The sequence below is a fragment of the Poeciliopsis prolifica genome, unplaced genomic scaffold (assembly GCF_027474105.1).
Source record: "Poeciliopsis prolifica strain line A6 unplaced genomic scaffold, Auburn_PproV2 SCAFFOLD024, whole genome shotgun sequence".
NCBI lineage: Eukaryota > Metazoa > Chordata > Actinopteri > Cyprinodontiformes > Poeciliidae > Poeciliopsis > Poeciliopsis prolifica.
In genome coordinates this window covers 1,420,497-1,442,900 of record NW_026562399.1, presented here as the reverse complement: position 1 = coordinate 1,442,900, position 22,404 = coordinate 1,420,497, and the positions used below count along the sequence as shown (strand labels likewise).

General features: G+C 37.8%; 1 protein-coding gene across 1 annotated transcript in view; it reads right to left on the bottom strand.

Annotated features, from left to right (window-relative positions):
* The window catches only part of LOC129370576 (polypeptide N-acetylgalactosaminyltransferase 10-like), a 90,977-nt gene that overhangs the window by 40,476 nt on the left and 28,097 nt on the right, over positions 1 to 22,404 (bottom strand). Inside the window, exons 2-4 of the mRNA XM_055046647.1 lie at positions 14,474 to 14,576; positions 13,537 to 13,675; positions 7,645 to 7,811 (exon numbers count right to left, since the gene is read on the bottom strand). Of these exons, the coding sequence (XP_054902622.1) occupies positions 7,645 to 7,811; positions 13,537 to 13,675; positions 14,474 to 14,576 (409 nt within the window). The remainder of the gene's footprint in view (positions 1 to 7,644; positions 7,812 to 13,536; positions 13,676 to 14,473; positions 14,577 to 22,404) is intronic.

The following is a 22,404-nucleotide window of genomic DNA, read 5'->3' as shown; positions in this document are numbered from 1 at the left end:
AATCCTTCTCCGTCACTCTTTAATTCCCAAAGAGTCTAACTCGATTTCTCTACAGAGACAGTAATTCCCATGTTTCAGCTTATTTTGCTGTGCACTGGAGATTTCTGTGCCACTACATTTGTGCAGAGCATTTTCAGGCATGTCCAGTAACGGCACGCAGCTGTGTCCAGTGATCACACAGAGACACATGCTATATCAACAAAAAGAGCACTTTCACATCAACCTGGCAAACGCAGCAGTTTCCCCCACTGTGCAGTGGGACATTGTTCATTTCTGACAAACCATGTGATTCAAAGGTAAATAAAAAAAAATAAATGAACTAGTCTAAAATGTTCAAATATTCTTTTTAAATTGGTGATTAATTTTGGTTACTTTGAATATCAGATTATTATTTTTAGTTAACTTGCTCTGAAAAGCTTAAATGAAGAAATTTCAAGTTTAGACAATGCTCTAACTTAAAAGTATCTCAGAAACAAAATCTAAAACAGTGACAAACACCAGCGATTTTCCTGTATCTAAATTTTGGCTACAGTTTTAGCAACTTAATCTTGTTTTCTCTTACAACCGAAGTAACATTTAGCTTTTTTAGCAGCTTGCTGCTGAAAAGGGAAATCAAACTCAAGTTTTCTTCAATTTTCCAGGGACAAGAATACCCTAAAAAGTAAAGTTGTCCACAGGATGAATATAAGAGTAAAAGTTTCTGCTTGCTTTTATTTTACCACAATAATAAATTATTCACTAGCAGATTGTTAATTGAAAAGGTAAAAAGGTCAACAACACAGAAGAGAAACAAAAAATGAAACAAAAACAAAATAAAAAAATTAAAATAAAACAAAACATCAATCAGCTTTACTCACCAGGCTTGTGCACAAAAACAAGGAATTTGATTTTGGCTCCACTTTGCTCTCACTGACGATTTTAAACTGAACTGACTAATAGGTGGTGAAGTTAATTGTTTCATTTAAATTGTTTTATTCCATTTAAAACCCATCCACTTTGCATCTGTGTTGGAGTTCTCATACTTCTGTTGCTTTTTGAATATTTTATTCTTCTGATGAGAGCAAATTAGTCATCTTTAGCCTCCTCACCGCAATATAGCTAAAACATGATCACCACTACATTAATTAAGTGTTAAATATGAGTGCAATTACACACAAAAACACTGTAATGCTTAATTGATCATATACTCATTTTATTCCCTCATATTTAATGCTATTGGGTCTCAGACGGCCGTCTAATTAATCCCATTGGGATAAAGAAGGAATCCATCAGAAGTCAAAAACAGGTTTCTGTTTCCTGCTGCGGTGTGGCTCAGCGGTCCTGCTGAGCGCCACTATCCCAGAACACAGTGAACCGTGATGTAGAAATTTGGAGCCACATTCTTCTTGTTTTAATGAAACCCTACATTAAAGCCATCTGAGCACAATAAAAAGTCAGAGAGAAGATGTGGATGAAATATTTGAAGCTGCTGTTTGGCTAACAATAATCAAAGCCATCTAGTTGTTTCTTTTGTAATCAACTGCATCAAAAGTTGCTTTAATCATCCATGGGAGAAATGACTGACAGCATGTTCATGATCTGGCCAGGTTTTGTATTTTTTTGCTAAGAGACAAATAGACAATAAAAGACTAATACAAATCTATAGCGCTCAGAAAAGACCCAGAAGAGAATGAAATGTCAATGAGAATGAAACTGTTCTCACAGTGTACAGTGAAAGTAATGTAGAGTGACTATAGACTACAATCATCAAGCAAAACCAAAATCTACTAAGTCTCAAGATCAGAAGCAATCACATGACGCTAATGGAAGTGTTGCCACACAAACACACAGGACTAATTACAACAATTTCAAGACTTTTTGAAAATGCTAAAATTTAGGTCTTTGTGTTGTTCCAGTCTTATGAGACCACCAGTCTTATAAGACTGGTGGTCCACCAGGCTTTACTTCCCCCCCGCCAGGTAGAGCATCTTCTATTTTAAATATAAACTGTTTTATTTAACCCATTGAACTGGGTGCATGGGGATACACATTAATTGTGCTGTTCCTGCATCTGCCTGTTGCCCTCACATGCTACTATTTCCAAATTATGAAGACTGCTTGTGCACCTCTGAATTTTTGTAACACTTTTTTTTTTTTTTATCAGGTTTTAATACAAAAACATGGTGGCTGCTGGTGGACTAGCCTAGTGCCCGTTAAAACTGGGCTTTGTACATTTACTAGGGAAAATTATGTTCCTTCTTTTACAAAAGAATACAATCCACATAAATGATTTCATTTTCAAATAATTTTCATTATTTCTACATTAAGAAATATCAAAAATATACCACAGAAGAGTCTGACATGACAAATTGTGTGTTGGAAAATTAATTCCATTAAAGTAAAATCAGATCTATATATTCCACTAATAAGGTCATTTATGTGGAAATATTCCATTCACTCAAAATAAAATAGCATCGCATTGGCACTTAGCATCCCCAGGAAGAAGATTTGTAAAAATCTGGGTCACTCAAAATCAGCAGAAATCATGACTTCCCTTTTAAAATTCAATACAAGTGTCTGGGAATCTCGAACACAGAGTTAGAGGTTAGTGATGAAAAAAAGAAAGAAAAGAAAGGCAAATCCAACTAAATGTTGTAGACAACAGTCAAACACAAAGCCACTGTTCCTCGCATTGATCTTTTTATCTCTAGGAAACTGCAAAGTCTGCAAATAATAAAATGTGGGCTCCTCACTTCAAGCAGCATCTTCTACATTATACCGGCATTTCATCCATTATTAATAAAGACATATTGATTAGTGCATTTCTATGCATGTAAAGAGGCTCATTTTTATGTTAATAATGTAGAATACTTACAACAAAACAAAGCAGTTAAGAGATAATGGTCTTTTTTACTTCCTTTATTTTTTATGTATAAACCATTTATTGCTCTCACTGGTAGTTTTTGCCCTTCTAGCAACCTCAACTGAGTGTATGCTGTAATTTCAGCTTAATAAAGAGTAAAAATACTCTGACATTTTAATATGTTTCCAGCTGGGTGTGCATATGAATCTACTTAGCAGTACAGCTCAGACATACTGTGATGGATGATTTGATGATATGTGCTTTAAGAAACAAAAGAAGATATATTTGGAAGCAGAAGATTCATTTTTTAGCAGCAGAAATCATTTTTCTCTGTTCTCGCCCTTTAATCAAAACCCAGCTGGTACTATGGCTACCATCATATCATTTTATTGTGGCGGTTGTTGAGAAAAAAATAAAATAAATAAAAGGTCCTGCTGCTTTTTCCCATGATTGATTTCTTGCTCCATGACTGCTGAATGTCAGCAGGGATGAAAAAATAAAACAAAAGATACCTACTTGCTCTTTGATTGAGAGACAAACACTGAAAGCTGACATTTACTGTTGCGCACCGTTTTCCATTGAGTAAAGTTTTCCAAGTGTGCAATGGCAAAGCTTAGCAGAGAGAAAGGTCAGTAACAAGACAGGCTGAAGTGTCGGAGGCTGAATGGATGAACTAGCTTCGGATTTAGGAGGTTTTGTGATCTGATCCGCACAGAAGAACATCACAGTCACAGCAAAAGTAAACCAAAAAAATAAAAAAAGAAGAAAAAAGAAGAAGAAAAGAAAAGAAAAAAAAACTTACAACTCTTCAGTTCATAAAACATAAACATTCCTGCTAAAATTAAAGTTCACAAATTTCCCATTCAATGATTGTATAGATCAGGGCACAGGATACAAGGGCACTTTGAAACAATTTTAGAAACCTGGTCAAATACACTAAAAAGATGCAAACTGTAATTATAACAAAAAGTTAAATAATCACCCGTTTCAACATGTATGTTTTTTTGTTTGTTTGTTTTTCTTGATCTTCTTTTTGTTAATACCAGCTCTCGTCAGGTCCAGCTTTGGAAAGTTGTGTCTTAAATAATGCAGAGAACAAGAGCAGATCTAAACTGGGGAACTTTACAGCATCTGAAAGCTGACACATATGCATGTTCAGAGTTCAGCAACTGGGTAAGACTCATACGCTTCTTAGGAGGCGTAAAGAGGAGATCAAAACTGCAGGTTCTGGTGCTGGCTTTATATCTGTGACTCAGTGTTCTGCCTGAATGAACGGCAATGCAGAGGTGAGCGTGGGCGAGCAGGAGTGAGGAAGGTAGCATGAGGTAAAGAGAGAGCAGGATGACATCACATTGAGCCTGTAAGGTGTAAAAAGATATTAAAATGGCTGCATTTAGAGTTAATTTAATTTGTAAATACTGCTGAAAGAAGAACTGCATAAGAACATAAAAAAATCTTGAAATGATGGAAAATTTTTCTTACAATTAGTTTACATAATTTTAATGGTGAAACACTGAATTTTACATCATTTTCAAGGAAATGATTTCAATCAAGTTCAGTACAACTGTGCTTTTTTTTCTCAACTTATTGCTCAAATTCCAAAGGCCAACAATGGTGAATGCATATGGTGTTTTCTCTGAAGGAGCACTGACTGAGTTGCCTGGTGTTTAATTTGTGTGTAGGCTCTGCCCACTCAGTTTAATAATGATACATATCCTGCATATCACTCCCACAGTGATGATGGAAACTCTCTTCCACTTGAGAACTTAGTCCACCCACTTTCACCTTCACTCTGCCCATCAACCACTTCATGAAATGATTTATTCAATCCAGTGTTTCTAAACCAATTCAAGTACATCTTCAACCTAGAAGCACAGATTGATCCGCTTCGATTAATCTTTCATTTTACGTGCTCGACCGCAAGGATTAAAATTACTGTAGCATTCCTGACTAATACTTGTTAACAGCTCAGTCCAACACAAATAAATGATCAACACAAATGAAAAAAAATAAAAAAGCTTTTGCTCCACTATGGTTTTCTTTAAATTCACAGTTTTTATATTTATTTTCATCCACTTCATACTGCTCAAGCTGCAAGGCAACAACTCAGCAGGTGTGATGAAAAAAAACAAGAACCATTTCCTCTCAAGTTAAGAAGGAAGATGACGAAACAAAAAAGGAGAGAAGGAAGGAGTTCATACTTTGTGAAGCTACTTATTTTATAATAAACTAAAGCTAAAACAGATATAACCTGTTTTTTTCCCTCTCAGTCATAGTAAGTCTGTGACAGTAGTTTTGTACAGATACTAGAGCAAGATACCACAAACTTGCTCTAAATACAGTTTATTGGTTCAATTGGTGACCAAAATTGCAATATTTTATAGCATTTTCAGATGCTGCAGTTCACTTCAACCCCCACAAATGATGGCGCTGCACCAAGAGCCGCTGAAGGAAATGACACGAAAATCTTCTTCCCAAAATGCGTACAGAAATAGAAAGGCATCAGATTTTAGTGGTTGCAAGATTTCTCTTTCGTCTTTGGCAAAACACCAAGAGCCATTTATCTTGCAAGAGCCAGACTTCCACGTTTGTTTTGGTTGTATTTACCCAGAATGCACTGTGCAATAGATCCTTTCCTGCTTTTGGAGCAGTCTACGGTGCACTTGGTGTTCGCATATGTATTTAAATGGTACCAGAGTTCAGTTCAGCCAAACTGAGCCCCACTTTTTAAGCAGAGCAAAGTTTGCTTTTTTTGGTCTATTTCATAATCTGGAATGGAAATGCACTGTAATTACAATAATGCAATAAAATCAGCAACTGTTGATCAAAACCACTTTAAAATAATAAAAAGAATATCCGTTTGGAAGAAAAGTGCAAAGAAATGAGAAATAAAATGTATAGGATCTGATGTGAACTTTGTGTTATGACAAACAAAGCCAATGTTAGTCTACTTCATTAGGTCATGCTCCAGACATGTCTCTCATGCTCAGTGCTTCCTTCCCCATAAGGAGCGCTACAACCGAGCTAAGCAAGAGCACAAACAAATACGAACCATCAGGTATCCTCAGAGTCAAATCTAAACAAATGCAATAATTATGATATTAATGTTCTGAAACAACCCTCTGCAGCAAGGCTATAATTACACAACATAATGCGGGAAGTGGTTACTAATTAGCCAGCCAGAAAATAAAACTTTGAAAAACATTGGTGTTATCCATGTGTCACTGATGAGGCAACAAAACGAATGTGTCATTTAAAGACATGGGCCAGGGTACGATGAGCTAACGGATTTTCACACCATGATGATGGAAGTGAGAGCACTGGAAAAACGAAACAGCAGCTAGCTGCTGAAGTCATGATAAAAAGCCCTTTCCCACCCTCTCCCTGTATAACCCCAGTACATTATTTAATATCTAAGGTAACAGGAAAGAGAACAGGAAATTATGCCTCCTGCAGTCTCTATGAAGCGGGCCCATGATGAATATCTTGTTCTCACATCTACTCTGATAACGCCACACTTGTCCTTAGATTTATTATGCAAGAGTTCAAAGCTGGAGCTTAACTCCAGAGTTCAAAACGATTAAGCTGCCGTTGTGAGACAAACTGTATTATTATTCTGCAGTAACCTCGCCAACAGCAACAGGGTCACATCATCACTGTAGGTTTCACGCTGATAGTTTGTTTAAAAAATGAAAGTTAGAAAAGGTTAGCATATTTAAAAAAACTGACAGATCTTATCAGTTCAAAGAAAAAGTAGATGGTGCATTAGGAGCAGGTTCAAATAAAGTTTAGTAGTTAAAAGAATGATTTGACTGTTATCAGAAACTAGCTAAGATATTAGCAGGTCAAAGCTCTTCTCAGTGCACTTTGTGCACATGCTGAGGTAGGGCACCGATTCAATACTTCACCGAGTGGAGGAGTCTTCAGTGGGTGTAGTAAAGAACTGGCCCTGCGAACTTGTTCTCCTTACTATCTAATCAGGAGAACAAGTATCTAATCTCTCCGATTTATTCTAGGAAACGTTTCTTATTGGTGGATTTGTTTCTTGAGCATTTCTAAAATATGCAAACTAAAAGGAAGCATGGGAAGGCAAAATCTATGAATGCACTGCTCAAATTTCCAGCAGTGGAATCGACATAGATAGCGGACATTATTTATCAAGCTTTAACTCCACTGTAAAATGTTTTCCAACACTCGACATTTCTTTGAGGTTGGAAATAGCCTCACTGAAGCCATACTTTGTATTCATAACCAAAATCTGAAGATTTTGTCAAACATTTTAGTAGTGAAGAATGAAATTCTATACATCACAAATCTTGAAAACATGTAGCTTTCCAGCAAATGAGACAAGGAAGACTGACATGGCCATTCAGGGCCACTTTCATGTTGAGGGAAGATGAATAAATGTCTCACATCTCTGATGTTGTAAATATTCTGTGTATCCAAAACGAGACCTTCAGGATGAGTCTCAAAAGCTGTGACTCACTGGCATGTCTGTATGTTCCTGTTTCGTTTAAGAAGTAAACACACAAGTGTCTAGAGAATCCATTTGCTCCCCTGCAGAAACAAGCTGGTGCTTTTATTTCTGAGCAGATCATTATTTGTCTAACAGTCAACAGACTTGGCAAACAAATGACTCAGTAATTTGTGAGCATGAGCAGATGTCTGTGTGCAAAGTAAGATATAAAAAAGAAGACATGGTCCAGTAAAAATACAAACATTATCCTCAGATCCCAACAATGGCAGCTGTGCTAATGAGAGTCTGTGTGGGCACGACTGGGTGTTTTGCATTCCATGTGTACCTTTATCGCTGAAGTCATCGACAAGAATGATTTCTGCGATCAGCTCTGGAGGAGAGCGGTTGAGCACGCTGTGAACGGTCCTCAGCAGAGATGACCAGCCCTCGTTATGAAACGGGATGATGATGCTGGTGTTGGGCAGTTTCTCTGAGTAAAACTTCTTTTTGCAGCTGCAAACACACACAAAAGATAGACAAAGATGTGTTAAAGAGGTCGGCATGTAACACAATATTTTGTGCAAATTTTTGGTTTTTAAGGACGTGTAGACAGCAGTCCACAAGATTCATGCCAAGATGCAGAATGTTCTGAACATTGTGTTGCTGTCATGGTTGACTTGATGTTTCAAACAAGCGTGGAAAAATATCTGTAGAGTGACAGACATGGATGGGTGTGGTCCAGATTTTTTTGCAAGAAAATCAGAAACTGTTCTAACTACTAAGGGATCCCATTTCTTTATTACATTCTTTACTACTATACTTTAATACTTAAGAGTGTTTGACATTACATCTGTGACTGATTTCAGAATCTCTGATTCAGCATGGCTTTTGAAACATGGGTTTAGTCTTGAGTTCTAGAACAGCAAACCATATTTTCACCCTTGCAGAATTGCTAAGGGAGTCATACATTTTTCTGAGTCTTAAGAAGATTTGTGTCCGTTTCCTTCAAGGTATCTTGTGGGGTGTGGCATGTATGCACCGAGTGCCGGGGTTGGTTTAAGGATTTTCCAGTCCATGTACGCTCAAAGCAAAAGCTGTGTCCACAATCTAGGCAGTAGTTGAAGCTTGTTCTCAGGACTGGAGAGGTGTGCAGCTGGGTCTAAAGTGGTAAGGGTGAGAGTTTGAGGACAAAATTCTACAATGGCAAAGGTTCCTTTTACGTTGAAGGTCAGTATATGCTTCAAGCAAAAGAGTTCAAATATCTCAATATCTAGTTTATGAGCGGTGAAAGGATAGAGCGAGTGATGGATAGACTGACTGGGGCACTGCTGCAGTCTGTCAATGCGAAGAAAAAGTTGAGACACAAAGCTGACTGGTGATTTACCATTACATATAGACTCCAACCTTTAGATCATGAGATATGGATGATTATCAGAAAAATGAGACGTCCTCCAAAAGGTGGCTGATCTCTGCTTCATAGAAAGAATGACAGAGCTACTCTTGGATGACAGAACCTAAGCTACTGATTCTCCATAGGGGAAAGAGTTGACTGTGTACAGAGCTTTAAGCATGAGATGGTCAACTATCAGTGTTTATTAGCTGTAAAAAGAATACAGGTAGAAATGCCTGAAATAAATCATGCTTTGAGTAATAAATCCATGAACTTCATTGTTGAAATAAATAAAATAAATTAATTTGGTGAAGATATTTTATTCATTTCTAGTATTATATAGCATCACTTCAGGAGGAGGCTTCATTTGAACGGCCACATTTAAAACTCCAGAGGTAGTTTTTCACTTGTTGACGATTTGAATTGAAAAAAAGCAAAAAAACATTTGAGCTTCAAGAATAGAAAAGAAACAAAGAAATCACATTTGGCCGTAACATCTAATGCTCCAACGCAATTAAGTAGAGCCACAAAATCTTTTCCTGCAAAAAAATGTCTTACACAAAATGTCTTGACTTCAATAGCTAAATACTTGGACGTGTGGCCAACACAAACTATATGACTTGGTTTTTCCATTCTAAAACTTCTTTTTGTTAATTGGTTCACCTGATACTCAGCCAGAGAAATCCAGCTCAATGGGAGAAATCCCAGACAGAGCAGAGAAGGGAGATGACAATAGAGTGGAATTACATAGGCTATAATAACCGTGTTGGACACAACATTTCCATGTCATTACTACTCTTTATATTATTTTTAAGGTCATTATTGCCATATTTGAAATGCTAATTGACAGAGAAAAAGAAGCCTTCTCCTTCCTGTGACACTGGCCTTTACCTAATTGTATAGCTGTGCTCTGCAGCAGTCCAACCTGAACAATGTGTTGCTCTTTTAATAGGATGTAATGAAGCATACCACCTGCTGCTTTGCCCTTCAGTTGCTTTCTCTTTTCTCTTTCCTGTCTGTTCACTCTCTGTGAGATCAGAAGGGGAATCTGCAGAGACTGTAATTACCTCGGAGGCTCTCAGGCTCGTCTGGCTCTCGCTGCGATTCTCCATCACATCATTCTTGTAGCAAGCGTGAGCGAGACAAGTGAATGAAAGCTGTAGGAAGGACCATGGGCTCGCGGAGAACCCAGGTGGCACACGGTTGTCAGACAACTGTCACTCTCCTGTCGCTTCGACTGGTCTAACTGATGCCAACATCCAGATTGTCGGTCCAAGAACCTGACAATAACTTGGTTCTGTTGAAAAGATTTAAGCCCCAAACCATTTCTGTTGAGCCTGATTTTCATTTAAATCTTGCCATGACAGAAAAAGCAAAAACCACTCTTTAGAGAGTGATGACATGTCTTGACACAAGACGGTTTCACAAAGTGAAAATGTTAAAATTCCACCAAAATGAAGGCATATTTTTGGTCAGGATGTTTAAGCATTTTCAGTCAGGCTTTTCAGAGTGTTACTGCAGTAAAATAAATAAATAAAAACTGCTTAGTCCACCTTGAGTTTGCAAAGTTGAACTGCAATTTTTTGACAGCTGCACCATGGGAGCAATAACAGGATCTGTTTGATAGAGTGCACTTCAGTGACACCACCCTGGTGGAGACTGCGGCACGTGGGATGGAAAGCATGTTTGATGTAAAAAAGAACCCACATAAGGTCACAGAATGTTGGAGATTTATAAGTCTGAGGGATAAAAATGAGAGAGAGCATAAAACGTAAAGAGGGGACCTTGAGAGTGAAAGCGTTTAAAACTGTTTTCCACATGAAAGTGACAGTGGAGGTCAGAAAGAACCACCTGTCAGGTAGAGGAAGGCGCTGAAGGCTGATCTGAGACGAAGCGGGTCAGCAGGTCTGGAGATGCTTAGACGGCTGTATTTATAGTGTTTCTGCTCTATTTTTTCAGTACTTCTCTTTTGATAAGTCACAGGTCTGTGGGAACAAACTCATCTGTTTGCACTCCAATCACATGTTCATGTGGTCCCTAAGCAGGAACAGTTTTTAAATGCATCAACCTGCTCAGGTTTGGAAGAGCCTACTGTGAATCAGAGATGCAGTTAAAAGGGGCTGGTGGCAAAAATCTGCCACTTTTCATTTAGAACTGCTAATTTATCTGGACTGAATCTATCCTGACAGGCCCTGATCAGTGATTGCCTGTCGGTAAACTAAATATTTATTTTCTTATTAGCAAACGTACCCTATAGAAATGTCAGCAGGTCACATGACAGCAAATGTTGTCCTTCAACAACTCTGTGTTGAAGGAGGAAGACTCAAAGTTATCCATATTAAGATTTTTAAAAACAAAGTAAGGGAAAGCACAAAAGGGAAAGTTGGAGAACATTTAGAAAATTATATGTTAATTCTATGGAGGCATAAAGTGCTGTCTAAACATTCAGCCAAACGTATCACAGCAAGGTGATCAGTTATATGCTTTCAGGTTAATGTTATCTGTCATGGAAGATGGTGGATTGGCTAATATTTGCAGTCATGTGGAAATCTCAAAGTTATGGCACTGATCTATCACAGTTAATTCATAGACACTGAGTATGCAGTAATGTTCATATATTAATCCATCCTTTATCTTCTGCCTAATCAGGGAAGATAATAGTCTCATGTGTGAGAAGCACAGTATGTTTTACTCATTCATTTATTTTTATTTAACCAGGTGAGTTAATAAGAACATTTTCTTATTTATAGTAACGGCATGCCTTTATAAGGAAAGCAAATAAATAAGACATGCACTACCTTCACCCCAGACTGGAATTACAAAATGTCTATTTCCAATAGATGCATCTTTTTTCTGATTGCCTTCCCTTGTTGCTCCTTTACAATATTTTTTTTTTTTTTTTTTTAGAAAATCAACAATAACCTGCACCAACTGAACTAAGAGTGTTTATGTGTTCAATACAATGAATGACTTCAGCAGGTGATTAATTTCTCCCCTCTCTGGTAGATGGAGTGCCAATCTGTAAAATAAACTGCTGTGGTCTTTGGCTGGAATGGAAACCTGCAGATGTTTGGCCCTCCGTGGCCCATTTCAGCCCTGATTCAGATAAAACTCCACACACCAGCCCAAGGTGTAATTATTTTTTTTGAGAAATAATTTTTTTTGTGTGTGCCTGGGGTAAAGTGAGGTGTGCGTCTTAAAAAGTGCAGGGTTCTTTTGTGCTGTGCTGTCACCATTTTACCGGCAGATATGGCCAACTAAGATAAGGTGGATATCATTAATAAGACCTCATCTGTTGGAAAGCTGAGTTTTAACATCTTCAGGGAAATTAAATGTGAACAAGAACATTAGCAAAAAAAAAAAAAAAAAAAAAAAGAAAAAATAACTTCTGAAAGTTGGTTCTTTTTATCCAAAAAGAGAGGAAGCTTTGTTATTTGGTGCCACTTGGGACAACATTTAATGGTTTGTGTTTGTTTTTCACTGTAAATGTTTTATGAAAAAATTTCATTTTACATTTAAATTTCAGGTTGAATAAAAAAAATCTTTAATAGTTCTTTCAGAAAAATTAAATTCAAAGTTTTGCAAAAGTCCAAACATCCAAGATTAATTTATATTTGCAAACATCTGATAGCTAGAAGTCACACTGCAGTACTAAGTCAGGCTCCAGATATTTTTGGACAAATTTCACAGACAAAGTGCTATGAAACTGACCCAAAATAATGCTACTTAATCTAATGCTACAGGAATGTTCGTTTACACCAGTGAAATTGCATTATATTGCCTAAAGTAATTTAATATGTTTTAGAACAGAAGCACACTGCAGTTCAAACCAAGACACGTTTCAGCTTTGAAATAACGTGTGCTAAATCATCTGGGATTTGTAAAATAAATAGTTGTACAATTGCTACCTTTTGCAACAGTGACAAAGGTTAATGTATGAATGGGTTCTCTTCACACACTTCAGAGTTTCTTGCCACTAGTGCCAATAAATATTTAAAAATATATTTAAAGTTTCAAGATGCTAAAATTTTGTTTATCAATTTAATAAAGCACTACCTCCAGTGGGGTGTATTTCAGCACAGCTTTTACCTCTACTGAATAACAAATAAAGGAGGCAAATTCTACTAAACACTTCTCATTGAAGGACAAAAAAAAAAAAACGAATTTTCTTAAAGGCCACACAGACCTACACTACAAAAAGGAGCAAAACTGGAAAAACTACAAGCTGCACAAGTTGCTATCTCTGCAAGTAAAATTAACAGCTTCCAGGTTTAAACCCATCACCTCATAGATACAGGTCAAAGCCTGGACTTATCAAGTTTTAAATGTATGATAGAAACATTTTCTTTTCCACTTTAAAATCCAACCTGCGCCCAGCTGTTAAGATTTTGAACAATTTCAAAATCCATTCTAATCCATTTATTTTCTACAAACTACACTATTAAATGTAATGAACATAGAGGGTGAACTAAAATATGCTGCAGGTTATTTATTAGTAGCAGTAGTTTTGAAGATACAGAAAAGAAAAGAATTTGAGTTGTGATGCATTACTGTACAATTGTATTATTGTTTCCTTCTGGGCCTTTGCTTGGTTTAGGAGATTTTTTGTTTCTGGCAAATGGAAAGACATACGCATTCATTCCTTTTTTTTGTAGACATTAAAATAACAACTGATGTCTCTTTCAAGGCAACACCTAAAGTCTTTTAGAGCCAAAGTCAGATAAACCCCACTGCCTTGCAAATTATGATATTACATAAGCAAATCTGATTGGAAGCAATATTTGTTCACAAGTTTTTCCACAAGAAAAGTTTTAAACTTTCTGTTGACTACGCTGATACTCAACTCACTTGGGATGCCGTATGTCGGGGACAGAGCGATTCAGGGAGATTCTGTCGCTGACGTAGATGTTGAAGCCGTTCTCCCTGTAGGCCTGATCCACCCTGTCAGCATCCGTCAGCGGGAACGGCTTCCCCTGCTCACCGTTTCCTAAAACATGTGCACACACCATCATGTCATGAACAGAATGGCAGTTAAAACCCTCAAACTGAAGTTATTGCTGTTTTCTTTCTTTTAGGCAGAAAATAAATTGAACTTGAAGTAAAAAAAAGGCAGTTTTAATATCCTCAAAAATTATTGTAGCTATTTTTTTGTTCCTCAAAGGGTAAACAAATGTATGTCTTGTGTTACATTGTGTTGATGCAGAATAGCTTCATAAAAGGAAGTCCCCCCAAAGACAAAGACAGGTTCTAATATTTAGGGACTATTTAAAACCTACAGGACAGCAAAGAAATGCAAAAAGAGTAAAATTATTAGATTAAATACTTTCGGAGTCAGGAGTAAAGATCAGCCCATATTTGGAAAACTGATTTTATCTACCACTACAAAGGTCTAAAAATCATTTAGTGTAACATTTTCCCCTGCCATTAGAGAAGCTGACAAATATATCCAAACATATAAAATTTCAGACAAAATCCAATTCTGGATGCCCAGAGACCCTAATCAAGCTAAGTCATCTAGAAGTATGATCTATGAAATAGAAATTACTCTAGTTTCCCTAAACAAATATGAGATAATGTTTAGTCTTTATGGCTCATATAGTATGAAACTATTGTATTTAAGTTCATTCATAAACTGATTTCCCTGGAGTGGTAAATTACGCCCAGTTGGTGATCGTGGTTAATGGTGTAAACTATATTTTGACATTATATTTACATCACAGCAAGAACAGGACATGGTGTGGATAAGAGAAACATGAGGAGGGACCAAGAGATGGTTTGAACCAACCAGATCGAGCAGCATCTCTTCTGATCGTCTCGTAGTCATGCCAGTCTTTCCGTCGTACACCATCGCGTCCCACTCTGGTGTCCTTCCCCACCCTATTCACCCCCTGCAAAGAAAAATACTCTCAAGTAGGGCTGATGGAGCATCAAATAACCAAATAACTTGACCGTAAAATGTCTGGAGGGAATCAATTTGATTCAATACTTTGCTTTAATTCATGTAACTTGTTTACAGTTGTAGCGACAAGTTTCACAGGGAGGGAATTCTACCACGCTGTATGTTACTTGAAAACTAAGTGCAATAAATTATGAAAGAAGGTATTGGAGAAGTTAAACACAGATTTTGAATGTTGGGAGAATGTTTCTACAGCCAAACAACCAAAGCATTTCTGACTGAAACAGAAGTTCTTGTGGACACAACCAGTTTTCAGAACAAGCTGACCCAGCATCTCAATTAATCACTCATGCTTTCGTTATAAGGTTATGGCGATGTCAACAAAACAGAGCAGTGATGCGACTCAGCATGTCTTTACACACTGATTTGCAACATTTTTGCAAGAATACTGAATCTGGCAAAGTAAATCTTGAGCTTTAATTTAACATGACAGGGTAATTAACACACATGGTTTTGAAAAGAAGATTTTTTTTATTATTATTCCCAAAAAAAAGTTCAACAAAAGCAATAGTCAGTTCCAAATTAATCACAAAACAAGAAAAGAAAAAAAAAAAGAAAAAGATAATCAAAATGGAGTTTGAGGGACGTGGTTTTAAAATGAATTAAATGTTCTCTGGTTTTTCAACCATGCCACACATTCAATAAGATTTATCTTCCCTTGATCCTAAGTCACTATCTGTTTCAGCTACATTATTTCTCCAAGGCTTCAGCACTCACTATCTAACAGTGCTCTGCTGAGAGTTCATCCACAGAAAGCACACTCTTCTATTTCATGCTTGACAACCCTGTGAGGGGAATATCAATGCTGCGACAATCAACTCTGTTGAGGCTTCCTATACACAACCACACACATACAGAAATATGTCGCAGCTCGGCATACAAAGACGGAAGCTGTTATTTCTTGCACTCACTCATTCCACACGCAGAGTGCTTTTCAGTGATTTCGTGTCATGATTACTGGATCACAAGACAATGGAGAAATAATTAGCTCAAAAAAGAGGGGGGAAACAATTAGTCAAACACTTTAAGTACATGTGACATCACTGAGTGCATAACATTCAGTGAATTAATAATCCAAATGCAGAATTGGCAGAACAGAAATCTGAATAGCAATGTAATGCATGATGGAGCTGAGAGTTTTTAGATGGAGGTTATGTATGACTGTTGTTTCTTTGTAAAACATTGGGACAAATATATCTAAGTATAAAAAAACACAGTAAATATTAGACAGTCATATTTTGATCTGACTGATTACATTATGCCATTTAGTAAAAAATTATTTTGAAGAACAAAAAAAAAAAAATCACTGTGGGGATTCCTCAAGGGTCCATTCTTGATCTTCTTTCATTTGACAACCTAAACAATTTCCAGGTCACCCCGGTGAAACTTTGTACGTGTTACAGCTCACATTCTTTAAAATGTTCTTTGCTTAGATTTATGTGTGCCTTTTGTGTGTCCTGAGTTATATAAATAAACGTTCTTCACCTTGCTGGACAATCTTTAATTTGAAGTTTGCCAAGAGTTCACTTTAGCAAAAATGTTATTAAAATGTACATTGACAATTTATTTTGTTTTAGAAGTGAGTGAAGTCTGATAAAGAATGGCACTCACCTATGGAAATTTATCCATGTCATTATACATATATATATATATATATATATATAATATATATATATATATATATATATATATATATATATATATAAACGAAAGGAGCCACAGCTAAATACCTCCAACGAATAAGACAAGTCCTGAGAAGCCAGCACAATGGCAAGAACAAAATCCATGCGATAAACAGCTATGCCCTGCCAGTAATCAGATACCCTGCTGGAATAATTAGCTGGCCAAAGGAGGAGATAAAAGCCACAGATATTAAGACTAGAAAGCTACTGACCATGCATGGAGGGTTCCATCCCAAATCCAGCACCCTGTACACGAGCCGCAAGGAAGGAGGCAGAGGACTAGTGAGTGTGAGAATCAGGACGAAACAACTAAGATCCATAAATACATCAGGGACAAAGCCTCAACAGACAATGTGCTCAGTGAATGTCTCAGACAACAGGGAACGGAGGTTGAGGTGCCAGATACCATCATGGGAGGACAAGCCCCTACATGGGATGTACCACCAGCAAATAACCCAAGTGGCTGATAGTAAATCCTACCAATGGCTGGAAAAGCTGTACTCAAGGACAGCACAGAGGCCCATCCTGGCCGCCCAGGAACAGGCCCTAACACCAGAGCAATAGAGGCCCAGATCTACCACACCAACAAGACCCAAGGTGTAGGTTGTGCAAGGAGGCCCGTGAGACAGTCCAGCACATCACAGCAGGGTGCAAGATACTGGCAGGGAAAGCGTACATGGAGCGACATAACCAAGTGGCAGGCATAGTGTACAGAAACATCTGTGCAGAATATGGACTGGAATCCCCGAGATCAAAGTGGGAAACACCCCCAAAGGTGGTAGAGAACACCGAGCTAAGATCCTGTGGGACTTCCAGATCCAGACAGACAAAATGGTAATGGCGAACCAACCAGACATTGTGGTAATGGATAAACAACAGAGGAAAGCCGTTGTGGTAGATGTAGCAATACCAAGTGATTGCAACATCAGGAAAAAGGAGCACGAGAAACTGGAGAAATACCAGGGCCTCAGGGAAGAACTGGAGAGGGCCTGGAAGGTGAAGACCACAGTGGTGCCTGTGGTCATCGGGGCCCTCGGGGCAGTAACCCCCAAACTGGAGCAGTGGCTACAACAGATCCCAGGAACAACATCAGACATCTCAGTCCAGAAATGTGCAGTCCTTGGCACAGCCAAGATACTGCGCAGAACCCTCAAGCTCCCAGGCCTCTGGTAGAGGACCCGAGCTCAGAGGATAAGAACCACCTGCGGTGGGTGAGAAGGGAATTTATATATATATATATATATATATATATATATATATATATATATATAAATTTATTAAACCTGATTAGGCATCCAGTGGATCTCACTGATTGCTGTTGACTGCAAACCAAAACAACTAAAACAAAAAGAAAAAGAAAAAAAAACATTGGCTTGCACAGTAGACATGATGGGTTTTTTCAAGAGCTCTGCCTTCTATCAGTCTTTAAAGGGTTACAGAGCCGGTTTGGGTTACATACATTGTGAATACCTATAATGTATTAATCACTGCAGTTTTCTTCCAAAGCAAAACTCATTCTGTCTGCTTGACAAAATGCAGGTGGCGACTTCTTTCCTCTGGCATTGCGATTTATGCTACTGCTGACATTAAATTAGCTTATTAGCCCACATTATCCTGACTCTTCCAATGAAAGCTTTTACGTGCCCTGCTTTAGCCTCCCTTTATGCAATATCCAACTGTCTAAGTCGAAAGGACATATGAAAAAGCTCCAGGCTGCACAATGAACGAAAGGCTTCCTAATATAGAATGATGGTGTGAAGGAGCTTCATATAGGAACCCAAGCTACTCTACTCCCGATTTCCTTCTTTCTATCCAACCCTCCCTTAATTTGACCTCGCATTTTCTTACTCCATCCCAAACAGACACCCACGGTGTGTCACATCTGGGTCTGACAAGCAGCAGGAGTCCATCTGAGCAAATTTCTACTAAAGAGAAGCAAAAGCGTGCCGCCCCATTTCCTCCTGATTAAAATTTCATCGCACGTCGCCATGATATTCCTCCGGGGCGTTTTGCGCTGCTCGACAAGACCTTGAAAAACAAGACAAGGAGAAGGGGGGGAACTTCTCAGCTAATGCGTGCACATGTTTGGTTTTGTGAAAGTAGAATGTGGGCGGGTACTGAGACCAAAGACAGAAATTGAGACAGACAGTGAAAGGTTGAGCGTGAAAAAGAATCGCATAGAAAAACAGTTGCAAACTCAACAATGCCACCAAAAAACAGTCAGACAAACAGGAAGACTTCTTAAGATCCATTTAAACATTAGAACGCTGGGGTCAGAAAGAGAAACATTGCATGAATCATGGATGAAACACATAATTTGGAACATCACTAGTTTAGATTAGATTCCAATCTTAACCCAACTGTATTTAAAATACTTTGACCATAAACTTCTTTCTTTATCAATAACTGCAAGGTCTCATTTCTGAAAATGTAAAAAATAGTGTCTAATCATATGGTAGTAGGGCTGTTGTAAACTAATATTTTAGTAATCGAGTAATCTATCAATTATTCTTACGATTAATCAGGAATCTGACAAAATAACAAGACAAAATAAAACATTGGTACAGCTAACATAACAGCAGAGTTAATATCAGATATCAAAATCAATCCAATTTTCCACATTTGAGTTTCCCTAACAATAACTTTTCTGTAGTTTAGAAAATCAACCTGTAACAGTAATAGCTCACTTTCTAAGTTAACCTGAAAAAAAGTTATACAAAAATCTTTAATTATATTCAGTTCAATAATAGAGAGGCAGGCCAACAAATACGCTTATAAAAAAATGTCTACACTCCAACTTTTCGTTTATCTATTCATCTCCAGTCAGTTTCATGGATGAACTCTGACCTTGCTCAGCCATTTAGAGCTTTTGTGTTCATGTTAACGATGGTATTTGACTCCTTTGTTCGTCACATACAGAAACTCATGTGCCTTCACAATGCGCTCCACCACCCATTTGTTACGACCTGTTCGTCCGAAAAGCTACACTTGTGTTAATCATCTAATGCACAGCCGCCCACTGTTAATATCCGCTCTCCTGTATAAATACACTTTCAGCGCTCATCCTCGCCGTTTGCTCTGAATCGGCCACCAGGAAGCAGCGCTGGGAGGAGAAAAGCTCTAGGCATTTCGCCAGTCATTTTAAGGATGCTTATTGGTCCCCAAAAAACGACAAAAACCCGGACATTATCATAAATCAATAAAATCCTCCCAGACCGAACTTGAGAACGGAGAGCTCTTGTAACGCAATTAATAACCCGGCCGGAACACGGTGCATTAAAGAATGGCGGATAAATTTTCCTCTAGAAATTTTAAGAATCGAGGTACCCAAATCACTCAAGGAATCGTTTCAGCCTATATGGTAGAGATTGTCTATTGACTACTGCCCAAATACAATCATACAAGTAAATTTTAACTTAAAATCCTTCTTACTGATCAGGGAAGATTGGTTTTAATTGGGAGGTGAGGGCAAAACAAGCCCAAATCATCAGCCCTACATCACTTATTTATTTATTTTTTATGGACGCAGCAGTGATGTCACAGGGGTAAAGCACACGACTCATTTATGGAACCCTTAGTCCTTGTCCTTGTCCTTGACAGTCTTGGTCAGGTGATCTTCCATCGCTGTCTCTCAGCCCACTTTCCTTTCTGACCACAGTAAAAAAAAAAAAAAAAAGCTGCCAGCGCTGGAAAAATACCTTTAAAATATGATGATCAAGTATTAGGTTGATTTTGCTCACATCCCTCATATAAAATACAATTTAGTGTGTTTTTAACAAATAATGGTATATTGAGAAGACTGATATAACAAATGACAAAGTGAATATGGACCTTTTCCCCCAGCAATACAAACAAAATGCTTTTAAAACAGTTTTAGTACATGTTTTTTTTTTTTTTTTGACTCCAGCTTTAAGTTGTTATTAACGATGTGAATGTGATAAGCTTTTTGGAAGATGGAGTTAAATTCATCTCATCCAGATCTCAGTAATATAGCCTCACTGCCAACAGACTCACAAAGCCCTACCAGCCCAGATGAGCCTCTGAAACTGAGCTGAAAACAAGGCCAAGCACAGTCATCTGTTTCTCTGCTGCACTACACAACGGAGAATTGCCTTCCCCTACTCTGCAAGTCGCTATCATCACAAAGCTAAGGCTCCAGGCTGACACAGACTCATTCCACTGTGGGCACTTTTCCGCTCTGTTAATATTCAAGACGAAGCAGAAAAACACTGATAGGACACTGAAAGAGTGACAACGCGATCCTCAGTGGCTGTGTTGTCTCCATTCAACATTCTCAGAGCAACTGATGGGAATGCAAAGTCTTTAAAGTGACACACAAAAAAGAACACAATAATGTACACACCACAGGTTGGAAGGGAAGCTTAGAGCCCAAAAGTATAGGAGCATAACTCCTGTCAGCAGGCAGCATGAGGCCTCATTAAATTTAATGTGGCCTTTTAGTGGTCTATTTAACTGATGACAAAAGGCCACATATCACTGTGTTTGCATATAGTTTCATAAAAAGAGTCTTATAGTTTCAGTCCACACATTTCTGAGCATATTTGCATAGGATATGGACACACACATTGTCAATCTGAGACAACATTAGTTCTGTCCAAACTGCCACCATCAAAGCACATGAATGTCTCACACCAGATGGCTCAACACAAGTCATGCTGATGGTTTCCTCCCTTATTGACACAATGGTGAAAGGTGCATTCTGGTTGTCCTGTTCAACAAGTGAAGTCTAATATTCCCCAGATTTAGTCACCACGAGGTTGCTCAGAATAAAAAGTGGGAAAATATATGGAACGTTGTTCAGTCTGTCTGGTCAAACTGTGCAGTGATGGTCATATCAAGAAAATAGTCAACTTCATTGCAAGCATTTTTATTTTTTTTTTTTACAGTGATCCTCATATTGTTGAATATTGTCAGAGAAAACCATTTAGTGATTTTAAGATTTAAGACTCCTCCACCAGTACAGTTGTACAAAATAACCGTGTTGAACTATGGGGACCAAAATTGCTAAATTTGTTACATTTTCTCTTTCACACGAACCGAATTACTGAAAAACCTGTTCTCCCATCACCTGTAGCAGCGCTGAATCAGTCTACTGAAGTAAATGGCATGAAAACCTCTGAAGAAGACGTGAATGTAAACAATGTAAACATAGATGCATCACATTTTAGCAGTTGTAGTAATCTCTGATCTTTGATAAAAGACCACGAGTCAGTTCTCCCATTAGCCCTTGACTTGAGCGTTTGTTTTGGTAGTATTTACCCAGAATCCCCAGCACTATAGTCTGTGTCTTCCTTTTGGAGTGGTCTGTGGTTTGTTTGTCTCCACATGCATTTGAATCATTCCAGAGTTCAAATTGATCAAACAGAAACAGACTGAAGTTCTTACCTTAAAATTACTTTTAAAATGTTTTTTACATGGCTAATCATCTGCACAAGCACTGATTCATACCATGTATAATAATAATAATAATAATAATAATAATAATAATAAGTAACATTCTACAACAGTAAATTTCAAATTCACATTTTTTGGGGGGAAATTCTTGGAAACTGTATTCAAAACTACAATTTCTGTAAAAGAACTATCATTTGACCTTCATTGAGGACAGAAGTGGTCGCACATCAATTTGGTATAAAATCGGCAAGTCAAAGCTTTAAAGACACAAAAGATTGGAAAATGGCCACAAAATTCTGATTGCTGGGTATTTGATGGTAAACATAACATGAACTGATTCCATAGGTTAACCTGAAAGGATTTTATAAAGGCCTGCCTTCAAAAACGTTCATTCTGCCAAAATGATGAGCTGTAGAAATATTGAGTAAAGTGTATTCAGGTGTAACTCTATCGACATCAAAACAGGCCACTTTTTCCTTCTTACAAACAATAAAAGCTCTAAGTCAGCAGACTCTTTGAACAAGGAACATAGAAAAGACAGGAGAAAATCAACTGCAGCAAAGGTTGCAGAGTGGCTGCTTCAGAAAAATAATATATCAGTGAATTTTCAGTTTGAGCTCGATACACTGAGTCATCACCCAACCCGAACGCACAACTGATGGA